Source organism: Bombina bombina, chromosome 5 (assembly GCF_027579735.1).
Source record: "Bombina bombina isolate aBomBom1 chromosome 5, aBomBom1.pri, whole genome shotgun sequence".
Classification (NCBI taxonomy): Eukaryota; Metazoa; Chordata; class Amphibia; order Anura; family Bombinatoridae; genus Bombina; species Bombina bombina.
In genome coordinates, this window is record NC_069503.1 from 967,331,839 (window position 1) to 967,348,349 (window position 16,511).

General features: G+C 35.7%; 1 protein-coding gene across 1 annotated transcript in view; it reads right to left on the reverse strand.

The window, feature by feature from the left end:
• Positions 1–11,627: 11,627 nt before the first annotated feature.
• PSKH2 (protein serine kinase H2) overlaps positions 11,628–16,511 on the reverse strand; it is a 107,155-nt gene continuing 102,271 nt past the window's right edge. The window contains exon 3 of the mRNA XM_053713173.1: positions 11,628–12,072. Coding sequence (XP_053569148.1) covers positions 11,752–12,072 — 321 coding nt within the window. The 3' untranslated portion in view covers positions 11,628–11,751. The remainder of the gene's footprint in view (positions 12,073–16,511) is intronic.

Consider the following 16,511-nt stretch of genomic DNA (forward strand, 5'->3'; position numbering starts at 1 on the left):
TCCCAGGATATTATCTTTTCTCCAAGATGTTTTTGAGAAAAGGGTTGTCAGCTAATTCCTTAAAAGGGGACAGATTTTTACTCTGTCTATTTTTTTGCACAAGCGTCTGGCAGGTATTCTAGACGTTCAGGCATTTGGTCAGGCTTTGGTTAGATCCAAGCCTGTGTTTAAAACTGTTGCTCCGCCATGGAGCTTAAACCTGATTCTTAAGGTTCTTCAAGAAGTTCCGTTTGAACCTTTTTTGTTCCATAGATATCAATCTTTATCTTGGAAAGTTCCTTTTGGGTAGCTAATTCCTCGACTCGTAGAGTCTCCAAGTTATCTGTGTTACAATGTGATTCTCCTTATCTGGTCCTTCGTACGGATAAGGTAGTCCTGCGTACCAACCTGGGTTTTTTCCTAAGGTGGTATCTAACAAGTACATCACTCAAGAGATAGTTGTTCCATGCTTGTATCCTAATCCTTCCTCAAAGAAGGAACGTCTATTACACAATATTGGACGTGGTTTGTGCTTTAAAGTTTTACTTACAAGCTACTACAGTTTTCATCAAACGTTCACCTTGTTTGTTGTCTATTCTGGACAGAGGAGAGGTCAAAAGACTTCAGCAGCCTCTCTGTCTTTTTGGTTAAAAAGCATAATTCATTTAGCTTATGAGACTGCTGGACAGCAGCCTCCTGAAGGGATTACAGCTCATTCTACTAGAGCTGTGGTTTTCACTTGGGCCTTTTTTAAATGTGGCTTCTGTTGAACAGATTTACAAGACGGAGTCTTGGTCTGCGCTTCATACTTTTCAAATTTAACAAATTTGATACCTTGCTTCTTCGGAGGCTATTTTTGGGAGAAAGGGTTTTTTACAGGCAGTGGTAACTTCCGTTTAAGTACCTGCCTTGTCCCTCCCATCATCCGTGTACTTTAGCTTTGGTATTGGTATTCCATAAGTAATGGATGATCCGTGGACTGGATACACTTAATAAGAGAAAACATAATTTATGCTTACCTGATAAATTTATTTCTCTTGTAGTGTATCCAGTCCACGGCCCGCCCTGTCACTTTAAGGCAGGTAATTTTTTCATTTGAACTACAGTCACCACTGCACCCTATGGTTTTTCCTTTCTCTGCATGTTTTCGGTCGAATGACTGAATATGGCAGTTAGGGGAGGAGCTATATAGCAGCTTTGCTGTGGGTGGACTCTTGCAGCTTCCTGTTGGGAAGGAGAATATATTCCATAAGTAATGGATGATCCGTGGACTGGATACACTACAAGAGAAATAAATTTATCAGGTAAGCATAAATTATGTTTTGTCTGTAATTACATATGTACACACATACAGACATATTTACAGTATATGTGTTTAGATGTGTATATTTGTCTGTAATTACATATGTACACACATACAGACATATATACAGTATATGTGTTTAGATGTGTATATTTGTCTGTAATTACATATGTACACACATACAGACATATATACAGTATATGTGTTTAGATGTGTATATTTGTCTGTAATTACATACGTACACACATACAGACATATTTACAGTATATGTGTTTAGATGTGTATATTTGTCTGTAATTACATATGTACACACATACAGACATATATACAGTATATGTGTTTAGATGTGTATATTTGTCTGTAATTACATATGTACACACATACAGACATATATACAGTATATGTGTTTAGATGTGTATATTTGTCTGTAATTACATATGTACACACATACAGACATATTTACAGTATATGTGTTTAGATGTGTATATTTGTCTGTAATTACATACGTACACACATACAGACATATTTACAGTATATGTGTTTAGATGTGTATATTTGTCTGTAATTACATATGTACACACATACAGACATATATACAGTATATGTGTTTAGATGTGTATATTTGTCTGTAATTACATATGTACACACATACAGACATATTTACAGTATATGTGTTTAGATGTGTATATTTGTCTGTAATTACATACGTACACACATACAGACATATTTACAGTATATGTGTTTAGATGTGTATATTTGTCTGTAATTACATATGTACACACATACAGACATATTTACAGTATATGTGTTTAGATGTGTATATTTGTCTGTAATTACATATGTACACACATACAGACATATATACAGTATATGTGTTTAGATGTGTATATTTGTCTGTAATTACATATGTACACACATACAGACATATTTACAGTATATGTGTTTAGATGTGTATATTTGTCTGTAATTACATATGTACACACATACAGACATATTTACAGTATATGTGTTTAGATGTGTATATTTGTCTGTAATTACATATGTACACACATACAGACATATTTACAGTATATGTGTTTAGATGTGTATATTTGTCTGTAATTACATATGTACACACATACAGACATATTTACAGTATATGTGTTTAGATGTGTATATTTGTCTGTAATTACATATGTACACACATACAGACATATATACAGTATATGTGTTTAGATGTGTATATTTGTCTGTAATTACATATGTACACACATACAGACATATTTACAGTATATGTGTTTAGATGTGTATATTTGTCTGTAATTACATATGTACACACATACAGACATATTTACAGTATATGTGTTTAGATGTGTATATTTGTCTGTAATTACATATGTACACACATACAGACATATTTACAGTATATGTGTTTAGATGTGTATATTTGTCTGTAATTACATATGTACACACATACAGACATATTTACAGTATATGTGTTTAGATGTGTATATTTGTCTGTAATTACATATGTACACATAAATACTTCTATGTTAAAGCCCTTTGCCTGCCTTTTTTTCTAACACCCAAGACCTCATATCTTTGAGCCCTTATAACTTTTTTGTGCAATATTTTTTTAATCATTTTTATTAGCTATTGTTATGAGTGTAACTGTACTTTGTAATGCATTTTTAATGTGTTTTGTGACACTTTTTTGTTTTGCGAAACAGTTAATCTGAGCACTGAGGTTGCGCTAACCTGACTCACATTAAAGGTGTGGCTTGAAATAGCACTCGTTAGCATAAAAGGCACTGATTATGAGCATTTATTTTTTTATATATTGCTTGTTATGAGCTTACCGTCACCTTCATAACTGGCCGTTCTATCTGCTGGATGACTTCCCCTCTGACTATCTAGAAATCTCTATTACATATGCCTCCAATAGAAGCCCCTATGCTAATGTTATGTTAGCATATGTAAGTGGTTTATGCTCTCGTGCACTTGCACAGTGTCTCCAAAGCTGAAAAGCATGCTCAGTGGAAAAGATTGTAAAGTGACAATAAAGTTTATTTGATCTGGGGGAAAACAATGTTTGTTTTATTATTGAGCCTGTCACATCAAAAACGACGAAGTGTTGCTTGGGAAGTAATTTGAATTATTTGAAGCAATCTCTGCAGTTTGTGAGTGCAGCGCTGGTTTATTAGACTATTGCTACACAACTCGAGTGGCAACATAGTGATGACATCACTTGCCGGATCTGCACTAGTGCTGGGTTACACAGAACACAGTCACCGTGCTCGGCTTCAGACATCAGCTATAACAATCAGGCCCTTAAAGTGCGCATGCGTTTAGCCACCACATAAGCTCCCGCTACCCTACCTAGGTAAGCCTCCATTATAGGAACATGATAATGAGCATAACAGGGGCTGGCTAACTAATTTATATTCAAACTGAAAAATCTTCAAAACGGATAAAAAAGGAAAAGCAAGGTATTTGGACATTTATTTTAAATGTTAAAATGTTCATTTTGCAACATAATGTTTTTTTGGGTTTAACTTCAAATGTGCTCAAGTGATCGCATTTACTTTCAACTTGTAATACGAGCGAAAAACCTTAGGAGTGCAAACACCCTCTATAAACCCCTTTTCGCTTGTACATAACTGTTATCGCTCCACTCGTAATCTAGCTCTATATGGGAAATAAAAAATTTAGTTTAATGTCCCTTTAATGTGGACACTGTTAAATTGATTATGATACACATTTTAAAATAGTGTTGTTTGACCTAAGTGCCTGGTGCTATAATGTTGCACTCCTGCTATTTAATCTAATATTCCATATCATCAAATTTCTTTACGTATGTGTATGAAGCACAGAGTATTTTGCAGTACTATTGCTGAGATTGCATATTATCCTAAACTGCTTATACATGTTTATATGATGTTATACTGCTTTATATCTTCCCATGTATAACACTTGTAAAACACACCTGCAAGAGTCCTTTACACTTCCTTCTCTTCTCCTTATAGTTAAAGGGGCACTGCACCCAAATTTTTTCTTTTGTAATTCAGAAAGAGCATGCAATTTTAAGCAACTTTCTAATTTACTTCTATTATCAATTTTTCTTCGTTCTCTTGCTATCATTATTTGAAAAAAGAAGGCATCTAAGCTTTTTTTTGTTTCAGTACGCTGGACAGCACTTTTTTATTGGTGGATGAGTTTATCCACCAATCAGCAAGGACAACCCAGGTTGTTCACCAAAAATGGGCCGGCATCTAAACTTACATTCTTGAATTTCAAATAAAGATACCAAGAGAATGAAGAAAATTTGATAATAGGAGTAAATTAGAAAGTTGCTTAAAATTTCATGCTCAATCTGAATCACGAAAGAAAATTTTTGGGTACAGTGTCCCTTTAAAGGGATAGGAATGTCATAATAAAGGAATGTCATAAACTTGCATAATTCAGATAGAGAATATAATTTTAAGATAGTTTTAAATTAACTTCTATTTTCAAATGTGCTTTGTTCTCTTGGTATTCCTTGTTGAAAAAGAATACACACATATCCAACACTAGTGGGAGCTAGCTGCTGATTGGTGCCTGCACACATTTGTCTCTTGTGATTGGCTAACTAGATGTGGAAAGTTGTTTCAAATTGTATCTTTTATATAAATCATGAAAGAAAATTTTGGGGTTTCCTATCCCTTTAAAGTAAAATAAAAGTAAAAAATAAAATGCTCTAATGTGGGTGGATTTTATTATTGCACTGTTGCTTGAATATAACTATGCAAAGGAGATCCAAAGCAACAATGTAGTATTGAGATCCATCTGAAGAACATATCTAGTCCCTGATTATTAAAGGGATAGGAAGGTAAAATTAAACTTACACGATTCAGATAGAGCAGGTAATTTTAACACACTTTTAAATTCACGTCTATTTGCAAATGTGCTTAGTTCTCTTAATATCCCTTGTTAAAAAGAATATGCACATGTCCTACACTTGTGGGAGCTAGCTGCTGATTGGTGCCTGCACACACTTTTCTCTTGTGATTAGCTAACTAGTGGCCAGATTACGAGTTTTGCGTTAGGAGCTGTGCGGTGCTAATGAGCAGTTTTTTCTCACCGCTCACTTACCTGCAGCACTGGTATTATGGGTTTTTATAAACCCGGTGTTAAAATTCAAGAAGTGAGCGTAGAGCAAAATTGTGCTCCACACCGCACTCCAATACCAGCGCTGCTTAAGTCAGCGGTGAGCTGGTCGTACATGCTTGTGCACGATTTCCCCATAGACATCAATAGGGAGAGCCGGCTGAGACAAAGTCTAACACCTGCAAAAAAGCAGCGTAAAACTCAGTCACACAGCCCCGTTGATTCCTATGGGGAAACACATTTTATGTTTACACCTAACACCCTAACATGAACCCCGAGTCTAAACACCCCTAATCTTACACTTATTAACCCCTAATCTGCTGTCCCCGACATCGCCGCCACCTACATAATACTTATTAACCCCTAATCTGCTGCCCCCAACATCGCCGACACCTACATTATATTTATTAACCCCTAATCTGCCACACCCAATATCGCCGCAACCTACCTACACTTATTAACCCCTAATCTGCCGCCCTCAACGTGCCGCCACTATATTAAATTTATTAACCCCTAAACCTAAGTCTAACCCTAAACCTAAGACCCCCTAACCTAAATATAATTTAAATAAATATAATTAAAATTCCTATCATTAACTACATTATTCCTTCTTAAAACTAAATACTTACCTATAAAATAAACCCTAAGATAGCTACAATATAACTAATAGTTACATTGTAGCTATCTTATGGTTTATTTTTTATTTTACAGGCAAGTTTGTATTTATTTTAACTAGGTAGAATAGTTATTAAATAGTTATTAACTATTGAATAACTACCTAGCTATAATAAATACAAATTGACCTGTAAAATAAAACCTAACCTAAGTTACACTAACACTTAACACTACACTACAATTAAATAAATTACCTACATTAAATACAATTAAATAAATTCAATTAAATTAGCTAAATCACAAAAAAAACACTAAATTACAGGGGGGAAAAAATTCAGATCTTTAAACTAATTACACCTAATCTAATAGCCCTATCAAAATAAAAAAATCACCCAAAATAAAAAAAAAAAACCTAGCCTAAACTAAACTATCAATAGCCCTTAAATGGGCTTTTTGCGGGGCAATGCCCCAAAGAAATCAGCTCTTTTATCTGTAAAAAAAAAATACAAACACCCCCCCCCAACAATAAAACCCACCACCCACACAACCAACCCCCAAAAAAAATACTAACTAAAAAAACCTAAGCTCCCCATTGCCCTGTAAAGGGCATTTGGATGGACATTGCCCTTAAAAGGGCATTTAGCTCTATTGCGGCCCAAAGTCCCTAACCTAAAAAATAAACCCACTCAATACACCCTTAAATAAATCCTAACTAACCCCCGAAGATTCACTTACCGGGAGAAGTCTTCATACAAGCGGCAAGATGTCCTCAACGAAGCAGGCAGAAGTGGTCCTCCAGATGGGCAGAAGTGATCCTCCAGACAGGCTGAAGTCTTCATCCAGACAGCATCTTCTATCATCATCCTTCCGGCGCGGAGCGGGTCTATCTTCAAGACATCCGACGCAGAGCATCCTCTTCAAACGACGGCTTCTTTGTAATGAATATCACTTTAAGTGATGTCATCCAAGATGGCGTCCCTTAGATTCCGATTGGCTGATAGAATTCTATCAGCCAATCGGAATTAAGGTAGAAAAAATACTATTGGCTGATTGGATCAGCCAATAGGATTGAGCTTGCATTCTATTGGCTATTCCAATCAGCCAATGGAATGCAAGGTCAATCCTATTGGCTGATCCAATCAGCCAATAGGATTTTTTCTACCTTAATTCCAAATGGCTGATAGAATTCTATCAGCCAATCGGAATCTAAGGGACATCATCTTGGATGACGTCACTTAAAGTGATATTCATTACGAAGAAGCCGTCGTTTAAAGAGGATGCTCCGTGTCGGATGTCTTGAAGATGGACCAGCTCCGCACCGGAGAATGAAGATAGAAGATGCCGTCTGGATGATGACTTCTGCCCGTCTGGAGGACCACTTCTGCCGGCTTCGTTAAGGACATCTTGCCGCTTGGATGAAGACTTCTCCTGGTAAGTGAATCTTCGGGGGTTAGTGTTAGGATTTATTTAAGGGTGTATTGGGTGGGTTTATTTTTTAGGTTAGGGACTTTGGGCCGCAATAGAGCTAAATGCCCTTTTAAGGGCAATGCTCTTTCAAATGCCCTTTTCAGGGCAATGGGGAGCTTAGTTTTTTTTAGTTAGTATTTTATTTGGGGGGGTTGGTTGTGTGGGTGGTGGGTTTTTACAGGTAAAAGAGATGATTTCTTTGGGGCAATGCCCCGCAAAAGGCCCTTTTAAGGGCTATTGATAGTTTAGTTTAGGCTAGGGTTTTTTTTTTTATTTTGGGTGGGCTATTAGATTAGGTGTAATTAATTTAAAGATCTGTAATTTGTTTTTTATTTTCTGTAATTTAGTGGGGGGGGTTGTGATTTAGCTAATTTAATTTATTTAATTGTATTTAATGTAGGTAATTTATTTAATTGTAGTGTAGTGTTAGGTGTTAGTGTAACTTAGGTTAGGTTTTATTTTACAGATCAATTTGTATTTATTTTAGCTAGGTAGTTATTAAATAGTTAATAACTATTTAATAACTATTCTACCTAGTTAAAATAAATACAAACTTGCCTGTAAAATAAAAATAAACCCTAAGCTAGCTACAATGTAACTATTAGTTATATTGTAGCTAGCTTAGGGTTTATTTTATAGGTAAGTATTTAGTTTTAAATAGGAATAATGTAGTTAATGATAGTAATTTTATTTATATTTATTTAAATTATATTTAAGTTAGGGGGTATTAGGGTTAGGGTTAGACTTAGGTTTAGGGCTTAATAAATTTAATATAGTGGCGGCGACGTTGGGGGCGGCAGAATAGGAGTTAATAAATGTAATGTAAGTGGCGGCGATGTTGGGGGCAGCAGATTAGGGGTTAATAAGTATAATGTTGGTTGGCAGCGATGTTAGTGGGGGGCGGCAGATTAGGGGTTAATAATATATAACTAGTGTTTGCGAGGTTCAAGTGCAGCGGTTTAGGGGTTCATATGTTTATTATAGTGGCGGCGATGTCCGGAGCGGCAGATTAGGGGTTAATAATTTTATTATAGTGTTTGCGATGGGGGAGGGCATCGGTTTAGGGGTTAATAGGTAGTTTATGGGTGTTTAGTGTACTTTGTAACACTTTAGTTATGAGTTTTATGCTACGGCGTTGTGGTGTAAAACTCATAACTACTGACTTTAGAATGCGTTAGGGATCTTGGAGGTAGAGGGTGTACCGCTCACTTTTTGGCCTCCCAGGACAGACTCGTAATATCAGCGCTATGGAAGTCCCATAGAAAAAAGGGTTTATGAAGTTTACGTAAGTCGGTTTGCGGTAAGGCCAAAAAAGTGTGTGGTGCCCCTAAACCTGCAAGACTTGTAATACCAGCGGGCGTAAAAAAGCAGCGTTAGGACCTGTTAATGCTGCTTTTTTACCTTAACGCACAACTCGTAATCTAGCCGTAGATGTGTTCAGCTAGCTGGCAATGTTCCTTCAGCAAAGGATAACAAGATAATTAAGCAAATTATATAATAGAAGTAAATTGGAAAGTTGATTAAAATGTTATGTTCTATCCGAATCATGGAAGAACATTTTGGGATTTGCTGTCCCTTTAAGAACTCCAGCATAATAGTTTAATGTATGTTTCTATCCTTCACATTCAAAATCTTGTACTGCTAGGTAAAAACCTTTCAAGCTTACATTTATGTTTGTAAAATTCTTTGAGGAACCTTGCCCTAAAGAAAAGAACTGAACAAATTTACTGAACTTATGCATGGACGACCAATTGCTTACCTAGCTGCATGAGGACAAGCCAAAGAATTTGCAACAGAACAATGAAGTGAATCTTTATATAAGCAGGATTTCTCCTGATTTCAGAAGCCATCATGACTGCAGAGATAATCCTATTGGTTAAATACACATTGACAGCTTTATTTAAAGGGACATAAAACAAGTTGGGATAGAGACAACATATTATACGGCAGTGCCTTGCCATTAACCCTTGCTTTTAAGTTTCCAAATAGTACAGCTCTAACTCCCACCACACATTTCCTTCTATGGCTGTATATATATATCTACCATTGCTTTGGTAGAATGCAGAAGTACTCAGTACCGCTGGAGCATGCCTAGAAGCAAATAAGCTGCTGTGAAATACAATGCCTGTGTTTCTGGTGCTAAACACTGATAAGTGGGGGGTGGATCAGATTTCTCCAGACAACATGGCTATGTAGGTAATTTTGCTTATTTTTGAAAATTATTTTAAAATTCTTGCCAGCAATTTGTAAACATTTTTTTATGCAAACTATTTTTACTTAATTGGCCATTTTAGGATATGCACAACTCTCAACCTGTTTAATGGCACTTTAATTAAGAATAGAGAAAAAGAATTGAGATTAAAAAGAAAGACCAATTTACTATTTTTTTGTAGCTTCTAAATGATTTTTGAAAGCCCCCATAACATCAGATGTATGTAGAAAAACTTTTGTTCATTCTTCTGGTTCAGACAAAATGAAGGAAACACAAATATGGGTCTCTGGCACAAAAGTGCCTCAGTGTGGACAAAGCCACCATAAGAACTGTGCTCCATAAAAAGGCGGGAGTGAAAGCCAAGCCCAGGTTCCACCAATCACCAACCCGCAATTACAGACTGACAGCCATTGGTGGAACCTGGGCTTGACCTGAGTGTCAGTGAAGAAGCTAGATCCGAGAGGCAGCAGGAATTATCCTGCACATTACCATACTACAAGAGCTACCAAAGGCGCCCATTTTCTAGAGGACCCGAAAGGAAGCTAAAGACAGAGAAAAGAGGACACAGTGGGGCAGGATTAACTGGATGCCAATACAGCTCTCCCATAAGCTTTATATTTCTCCGCTTTATATTTAGAAATATCTATATTGTTGTACTTACTATAACGGACTTAAGGTGAGACTGTTATCCATTTTACATTTTTGTTTGTTTACATATTTCTGTTTATATTTATATTCAGTTCTGGGATTCATCATTTTATGTTTTTCTTTTTTCTTTTATGTCATCAGTTTTTTCATATATCAAACCAAAATATTTTTTTTTTATTTATTTATTTTCCTTTTTGAACTTTACCTATACTTGTTTTTCACATATATATATGTTTGTTTTATTGGACCCATGTTTTTCTGAATAAAGGTCTATTTTAAAAATCTTGGAAGCTGGAGGACATTGTTCATTTGCTGGTTTAGCACACAAGCAATACTTGTTAGTTTTTTTCTTCTGTGCTATGAGGAGAAGTTAGCAGGGTCACGATATCCAAAATCCTGAAGTGAGCCGTGTGTCAGGTTTCCAACTTGTAATATTCGCACCCACCTGTGAGTACAAAATCTTTACTTCTGGTGGTTCCTATTATGAGCCAGGTTACAAGTGGTGTCCTCTTTAGTTATTTTGCTTGCACAAAAACACCCCTGGAAGAAAACTTTTAACGTGTGCAATAATATGTAAAATGTTTGCACACAAGGGAAACCCAGTGCGTGCTAACTTCAGAACAATCAGATCTCACGACCGCATCAACTGCTTCTCCTCATAGATTCAATGTAGCTCACTTATTGCTTGTGGGCTAACCCAACACCACATTAGAATTATTGTGCTAAACCGAAAGGTAGTTATGCCAATGTTCTTCACATACAAGAAAATGCTCTTTTATTTTGAAATATACATTTATATATATAGGATTACTTTTTGTAAAATATATATCTATACCTATATATATATATATATTAATAAATACAGGTATATATAAATATATATATATATATATATATATATATGAATATAAATAATTAAATATTAAAATTAATTAAACATTTTATTTTTAGGTGTTTGAGTTGAAAGGGCTTTAAAGTTTGTATATATATATATATATATATATATATATATATATACACAAGAAATTGCGGCGACTAGTTTGAAATTTGACTTTTTCTTCTGTTTAACATTGAGTGGCCTAGTGGCTTTCTCCCTAAGGGCAAGTAACTATAAATCCCGGACTAGTAAATTATAGTGATATTTTTCCACCATATAATGTTAAAGGGTAGATTAAAAACAGATTTACACAACACAAATAACTGAAACAAAAAAAGATGACAATGGAAATAAAAAAATAAAAAAACATTTTGTAGTCTAATATTCTGATACTTCAGAAATTTGTGAAATCTATACAAGGTACAATTTAATATTTACAGTTCTTAAAACTATGCTATTTACAAATAAATGATTGGTATGAACAATAACATACATTTTAATGGAGGTACAATGTTGAAATGTGATTTACGAAACATCATTGCTCACAGCGTGTGCTTGGTAACGCAAATTGCGTTCCATAATTTCTCTTTCCCATATGCGTCGTGACTTGTTTGAATTTCCTGACTTTGATGACTCTGCTGATTTGGAACTGTGACATCGAGAGGAGACTCTGCGCTTCAAGTTCTGGGAGATAGATCTATGAAGATTCTTCATGGACGAAGATGCAGCCATAGTTTTAATCCATGGATGTTTTAAAGCATTGCTTGATGCTAATCGATCAGTGGAATCCACAGTTAGCAAGCGATCTATAAAGTCCTTAGCTAGGTTGGAAACATTTGGCCAAGGCTGAAAAACAAAATAAAATATTAAAAAGATAAATATATCAATAACATACGTGCTGTGCTAGGGTATTAGATATTATTAATTACCAACAAGAAGTATCATTGTGCATGTGGGTTTCAGTGGGTTCACCATCCTATCTTATGGACAAGAAGACTTTGAACTGAATGAATAGCCTTTATATAATTTAAAACACCACAACAAAGAAATTTTAATTCTTTATAAAGTCAGGTACCTTTTAATTTCCCTTCAATTCCTATTGAATTTTCTAAAAGGGATATTTTAGTGCAAAAAGAAAATGCTCTAATACGTTAGAGCATTTTATTATTGCGCTATTGCATGTATATAGGAATGTGTCAAACACATAGTTAAACTCATCTTTATAACAGCAATGCACTACTGGGAGCTGGCTGACCACATCTGATGGAGCCAATGACAAGAGACAAATGCGTTCAGCCACCAATCACCAGCTGTCTCCTAGTAGTGTAGGATATGTAAATATTATTTTTTAACAAAGGATACCAATAGAACAGCTTACATTTTAAAACGAAAGTGAATATAAAAGTGTCTTAAAATTACATACAACATTAATTTTGACTTTCCTATCACTTTAAAGGGACAGTCTAGTCAAAATTAAAATTTCATAATTCAGATAGGGCATGTAATTTTCAACAATTTACTTTTATCATCAAATTTGCTTTCTTGGCAAACTTTGTGAAAGCTAAAGCTGGGTAGGCTCATATTCTAATGTATATGCCCTTAAAGGCAGCCTACTATCTCAGTGCATTTTGACAGTTTTCCACAGCTAGACAGTGCTAGCTCAAATGTGCCATATAGATAGCATTGTGCTCACTCCTGTGGAGTCAGCACTGATTGGCTAAAATGCAAGTCTGTCAAAAGAACTGAAATAAGGGGGCAGTCTGCAGAGGCTTAGATACAAGTTAATCACACAGGCAGGGCCGTCTTTAATATTGACTGGACCCTGGGCAAAAATGTTCTTGGGCCCCCCACCCCATGAAATTCCGCTCTCTACCCCAACATCCCAAAAAACAACTAAATCAATTTATTTTATAAAAAAAAATTAAATTATTAGCCCAGCAGTGGATCATCCACTGCTGGCTAATCATTTTTTTAAAAAAATTAAATAAATTGCAATATGTGAAACTGGACCTAAGCAGTGCTAATAAGAAAATAAATATATAAATTCCTCCACTGTGGATTCATTTAATATGCTTTTGAATGTAATTCTGGTGTGAGGTTACCTGGGTAAAGAGATTTAGGGCAGCCAACAGGAGCAAAGCAAAATAAAGACTGAGGAGGAAGCATATAGGTGCAGACAAATATAAGTTTACTGACTGGAACAGCAGAACTACTATGGGAAGCTGTAAAATCTGAGACAGAGAGAAAACAAAAACTATAAAAATAAACCTTACATTAATGTGTGAAGTATCAGCAGGACATTATACATCAGGCACAGCAGCACATGTCCCTTCTTTGCTAGGAACAAGTTCCCTCTCACCCTGTACTAGATAATGCTGCATGGGGAGGGGCGTGTGTGCACTCACTTATTCTTCCCACTGACACCTTTCTACAAAGCACTGTTCCCCTAACAAACTTCAGTTAGTAGATCTTAAGGCCACAGCAGAAAGAGCAGGGCTAAGGGGACCAGCAGACTGGATGCTGTCTGCCCAAGGCTGCATGGATACAGTGTGAGACAAGTCACACAGCCTCAAGACTGAAGAGAGCAGTGTGTGCAGCTGCACAGATTCTCAAATCCTCACGTGCCTGCTGCTCCAGCTTTCTGCTGTACGTCAACCCTACCCAGAAACAATCTCCACCATAAGAGCAGTTACCTGGCCACATTGGTAACCCCAGCAGGACCTTTTCTGATGCAGTGGGAATGGCTGGATGCCGAGTTAGGGCTTAGCATTCAGTGCTGCACAGTGTACATCTAAAACAGCACATGGCAATAGCTTGGCATGCCACATGACACCGGCACGGTCTGGCACAGTTTCTCACAAATAAATATAAGCAGAGAACTTTTGACTGTGACAGTATTAGGACTGACTGTGTGTGTTCCCCATGTCACATCAGCAGTCTGGGCCCTGGGCAGCTGCCCCTTTTGCCCTGTGTTAAAGACGGCCCTGCACACAGGTAAAAAGTAAATTAAAATAACAAGTGTTGTCACGATTACTGTGTAACACAATAACAGAAATAAAACAGTTTGTAAAGCCCGACCAGGATATATACCAATGTTATATGGCCATTTAGAAGACGGACTCTCATAATTTAGAACTCAGGCCCTTTTCAATTATTTCCATCCCTTCAAGATACTCCAATACATGGCATTAATTCCACCCCCACCCGCCCATTTAATTTAGTTTACTTGGTAAACTTGAGAAAATATATCTCACAATCTATACCCTTGAATCAGTACAATTAATAGATATGTTATTACAGAGGCAACCAAATATTACCCAATTTCCTGAGACTAGATAACCTATAAGCCATATACAAAGCAATATAACCAACATATATTACTTTACTCATTTAAATATACCCCTAACTTCCTTACATATGACAATAATATCCATAATGATTCATATTATTGATTTTCATGGCCCAAGAGTAGCCATCAAGCATAATGGGATATAGTATGTTACATATACAAAAGATGTTTGCACCTAATCATACAGGTTCAGTTCTATTCAACAGCTTTTTCTTCTAGTTAAGAGTGTTTTACCTTATCTTTATGTTTCAATGTATAGAAAGAATAATGCCAAAATAGTTTACTACTATGATGTATAAGATCAAAACTTCTATACCTTAAGGCAACACTCTGATGAATGACTGACTTATTTTGCAGTCATGCTGTTACATTGGCATATGCTTATGTCTATGACATCCTTGTAACCTTGCTTTTTGTTCATTTGTTTTATAAACTCAATAAAAATATAAATAAAAATAAAAAATAACAACTGTTGGTTATGCAAAACTGGGGAATAAAGAGATTATCTTTTTAAACAATAAACATTTTTCAAGTAGACTGTCCCTTCAACTCAACGCATACAATGGATAATTGTAACACTAAAGGAAAATAAATAATGTATAATAATTACAGTGTTTAATTTAAATATGCCATCAGCACTATACAGTAAACCATCAGAATATAATAATCATTAAACAAAAATATAGTAAATGGAGATGAATGGGAATAAGATAAAGTATATGCACTTTCACTGAACTTTGATAAAGGCTTTAACTTTAGAAAAAATAAAGATATGTTAAAATTGATAATAATAAGAGACACATTCACCTAGATTACGAGTTTTGCGCTAAATAGGGTTCGAAACTAACGCCAAAACAGTTGCATTATTTCACTCTCCATAGTGCTGTCATTACGAGTTACTGAAAAGCCTCCTTGTGCGTGTGATATGGTGGCATTAAGCTCCATACCGCACACAATCCAAGGGCTGATTTGACGTGCTCATGCACGCTTTCCCCCATAGACATCAATGGGGTTAGAGTGTTAGAAAAAAAACAACACCTGAAGTGCGGGATAAAAAATCTCCATAATGCAACCCCATTGATGTCTTTGTGGAAAAAAAAGTTACGTTTAAACCTAACACCCTAACATAAACCCCAAGTCTAAACACCCATAATCCACCGCTCCCGACAACTCCGACATCTAAATAAAGCTATTAACCCCTATTCCGCCACTCCCTGACACTATAATAAAGTTATAAACCCCTATTCCGCCTCTCCCCGACACTATAATAAAGGTATTAACCCGTAATCCGCCGCTCGCCCCCACTATAGTAAAGTTATTAACCCCTAAACTTCCGGCCTCCCACATTGCCGCCACTAAATAAACCTATTAACCCCTAAACCTCTGGCCTCCCACATCACCACCACTAAATAAACCTATTAACCCCTAAACCTCCGGCCCCCCACATCGCCGCTACTAAATAAACCTAAATACCCCTACATTTCCAGCCCCCCACATCGTAACTACTAAACTAAACCTATTAACCCCTAAACCACCAGCCCTCCACATCGCAAAACACTAAATTAAACTATTAACCCCTAAACCTAACACACCCCTAACTTTAAATTAAAATTACAATATAACTATCTTAAAATAAATAAAAACTTACCTGTGAAATAAAAAATAAACCTAACATTAAACTATAAATTAACCTAACATTACTATTCTAATAAAATAAAAAAACTACCAATTAAAAAATGTAAATTACAATCTTAAAAAAACCTAACATTACGAAAAAAATAAAAAAAATCTAAAATTGCAAAAAAAAAACCTAAATTACGAAAAATAGAAAACACTAAGCTTACAACAATAATAAACGAAATGATCAATAAAAAACAATTACACCTAATCTAATAGCCCTATAAAAATAAAAAAGTCCCCCTAAATTAAAAACATC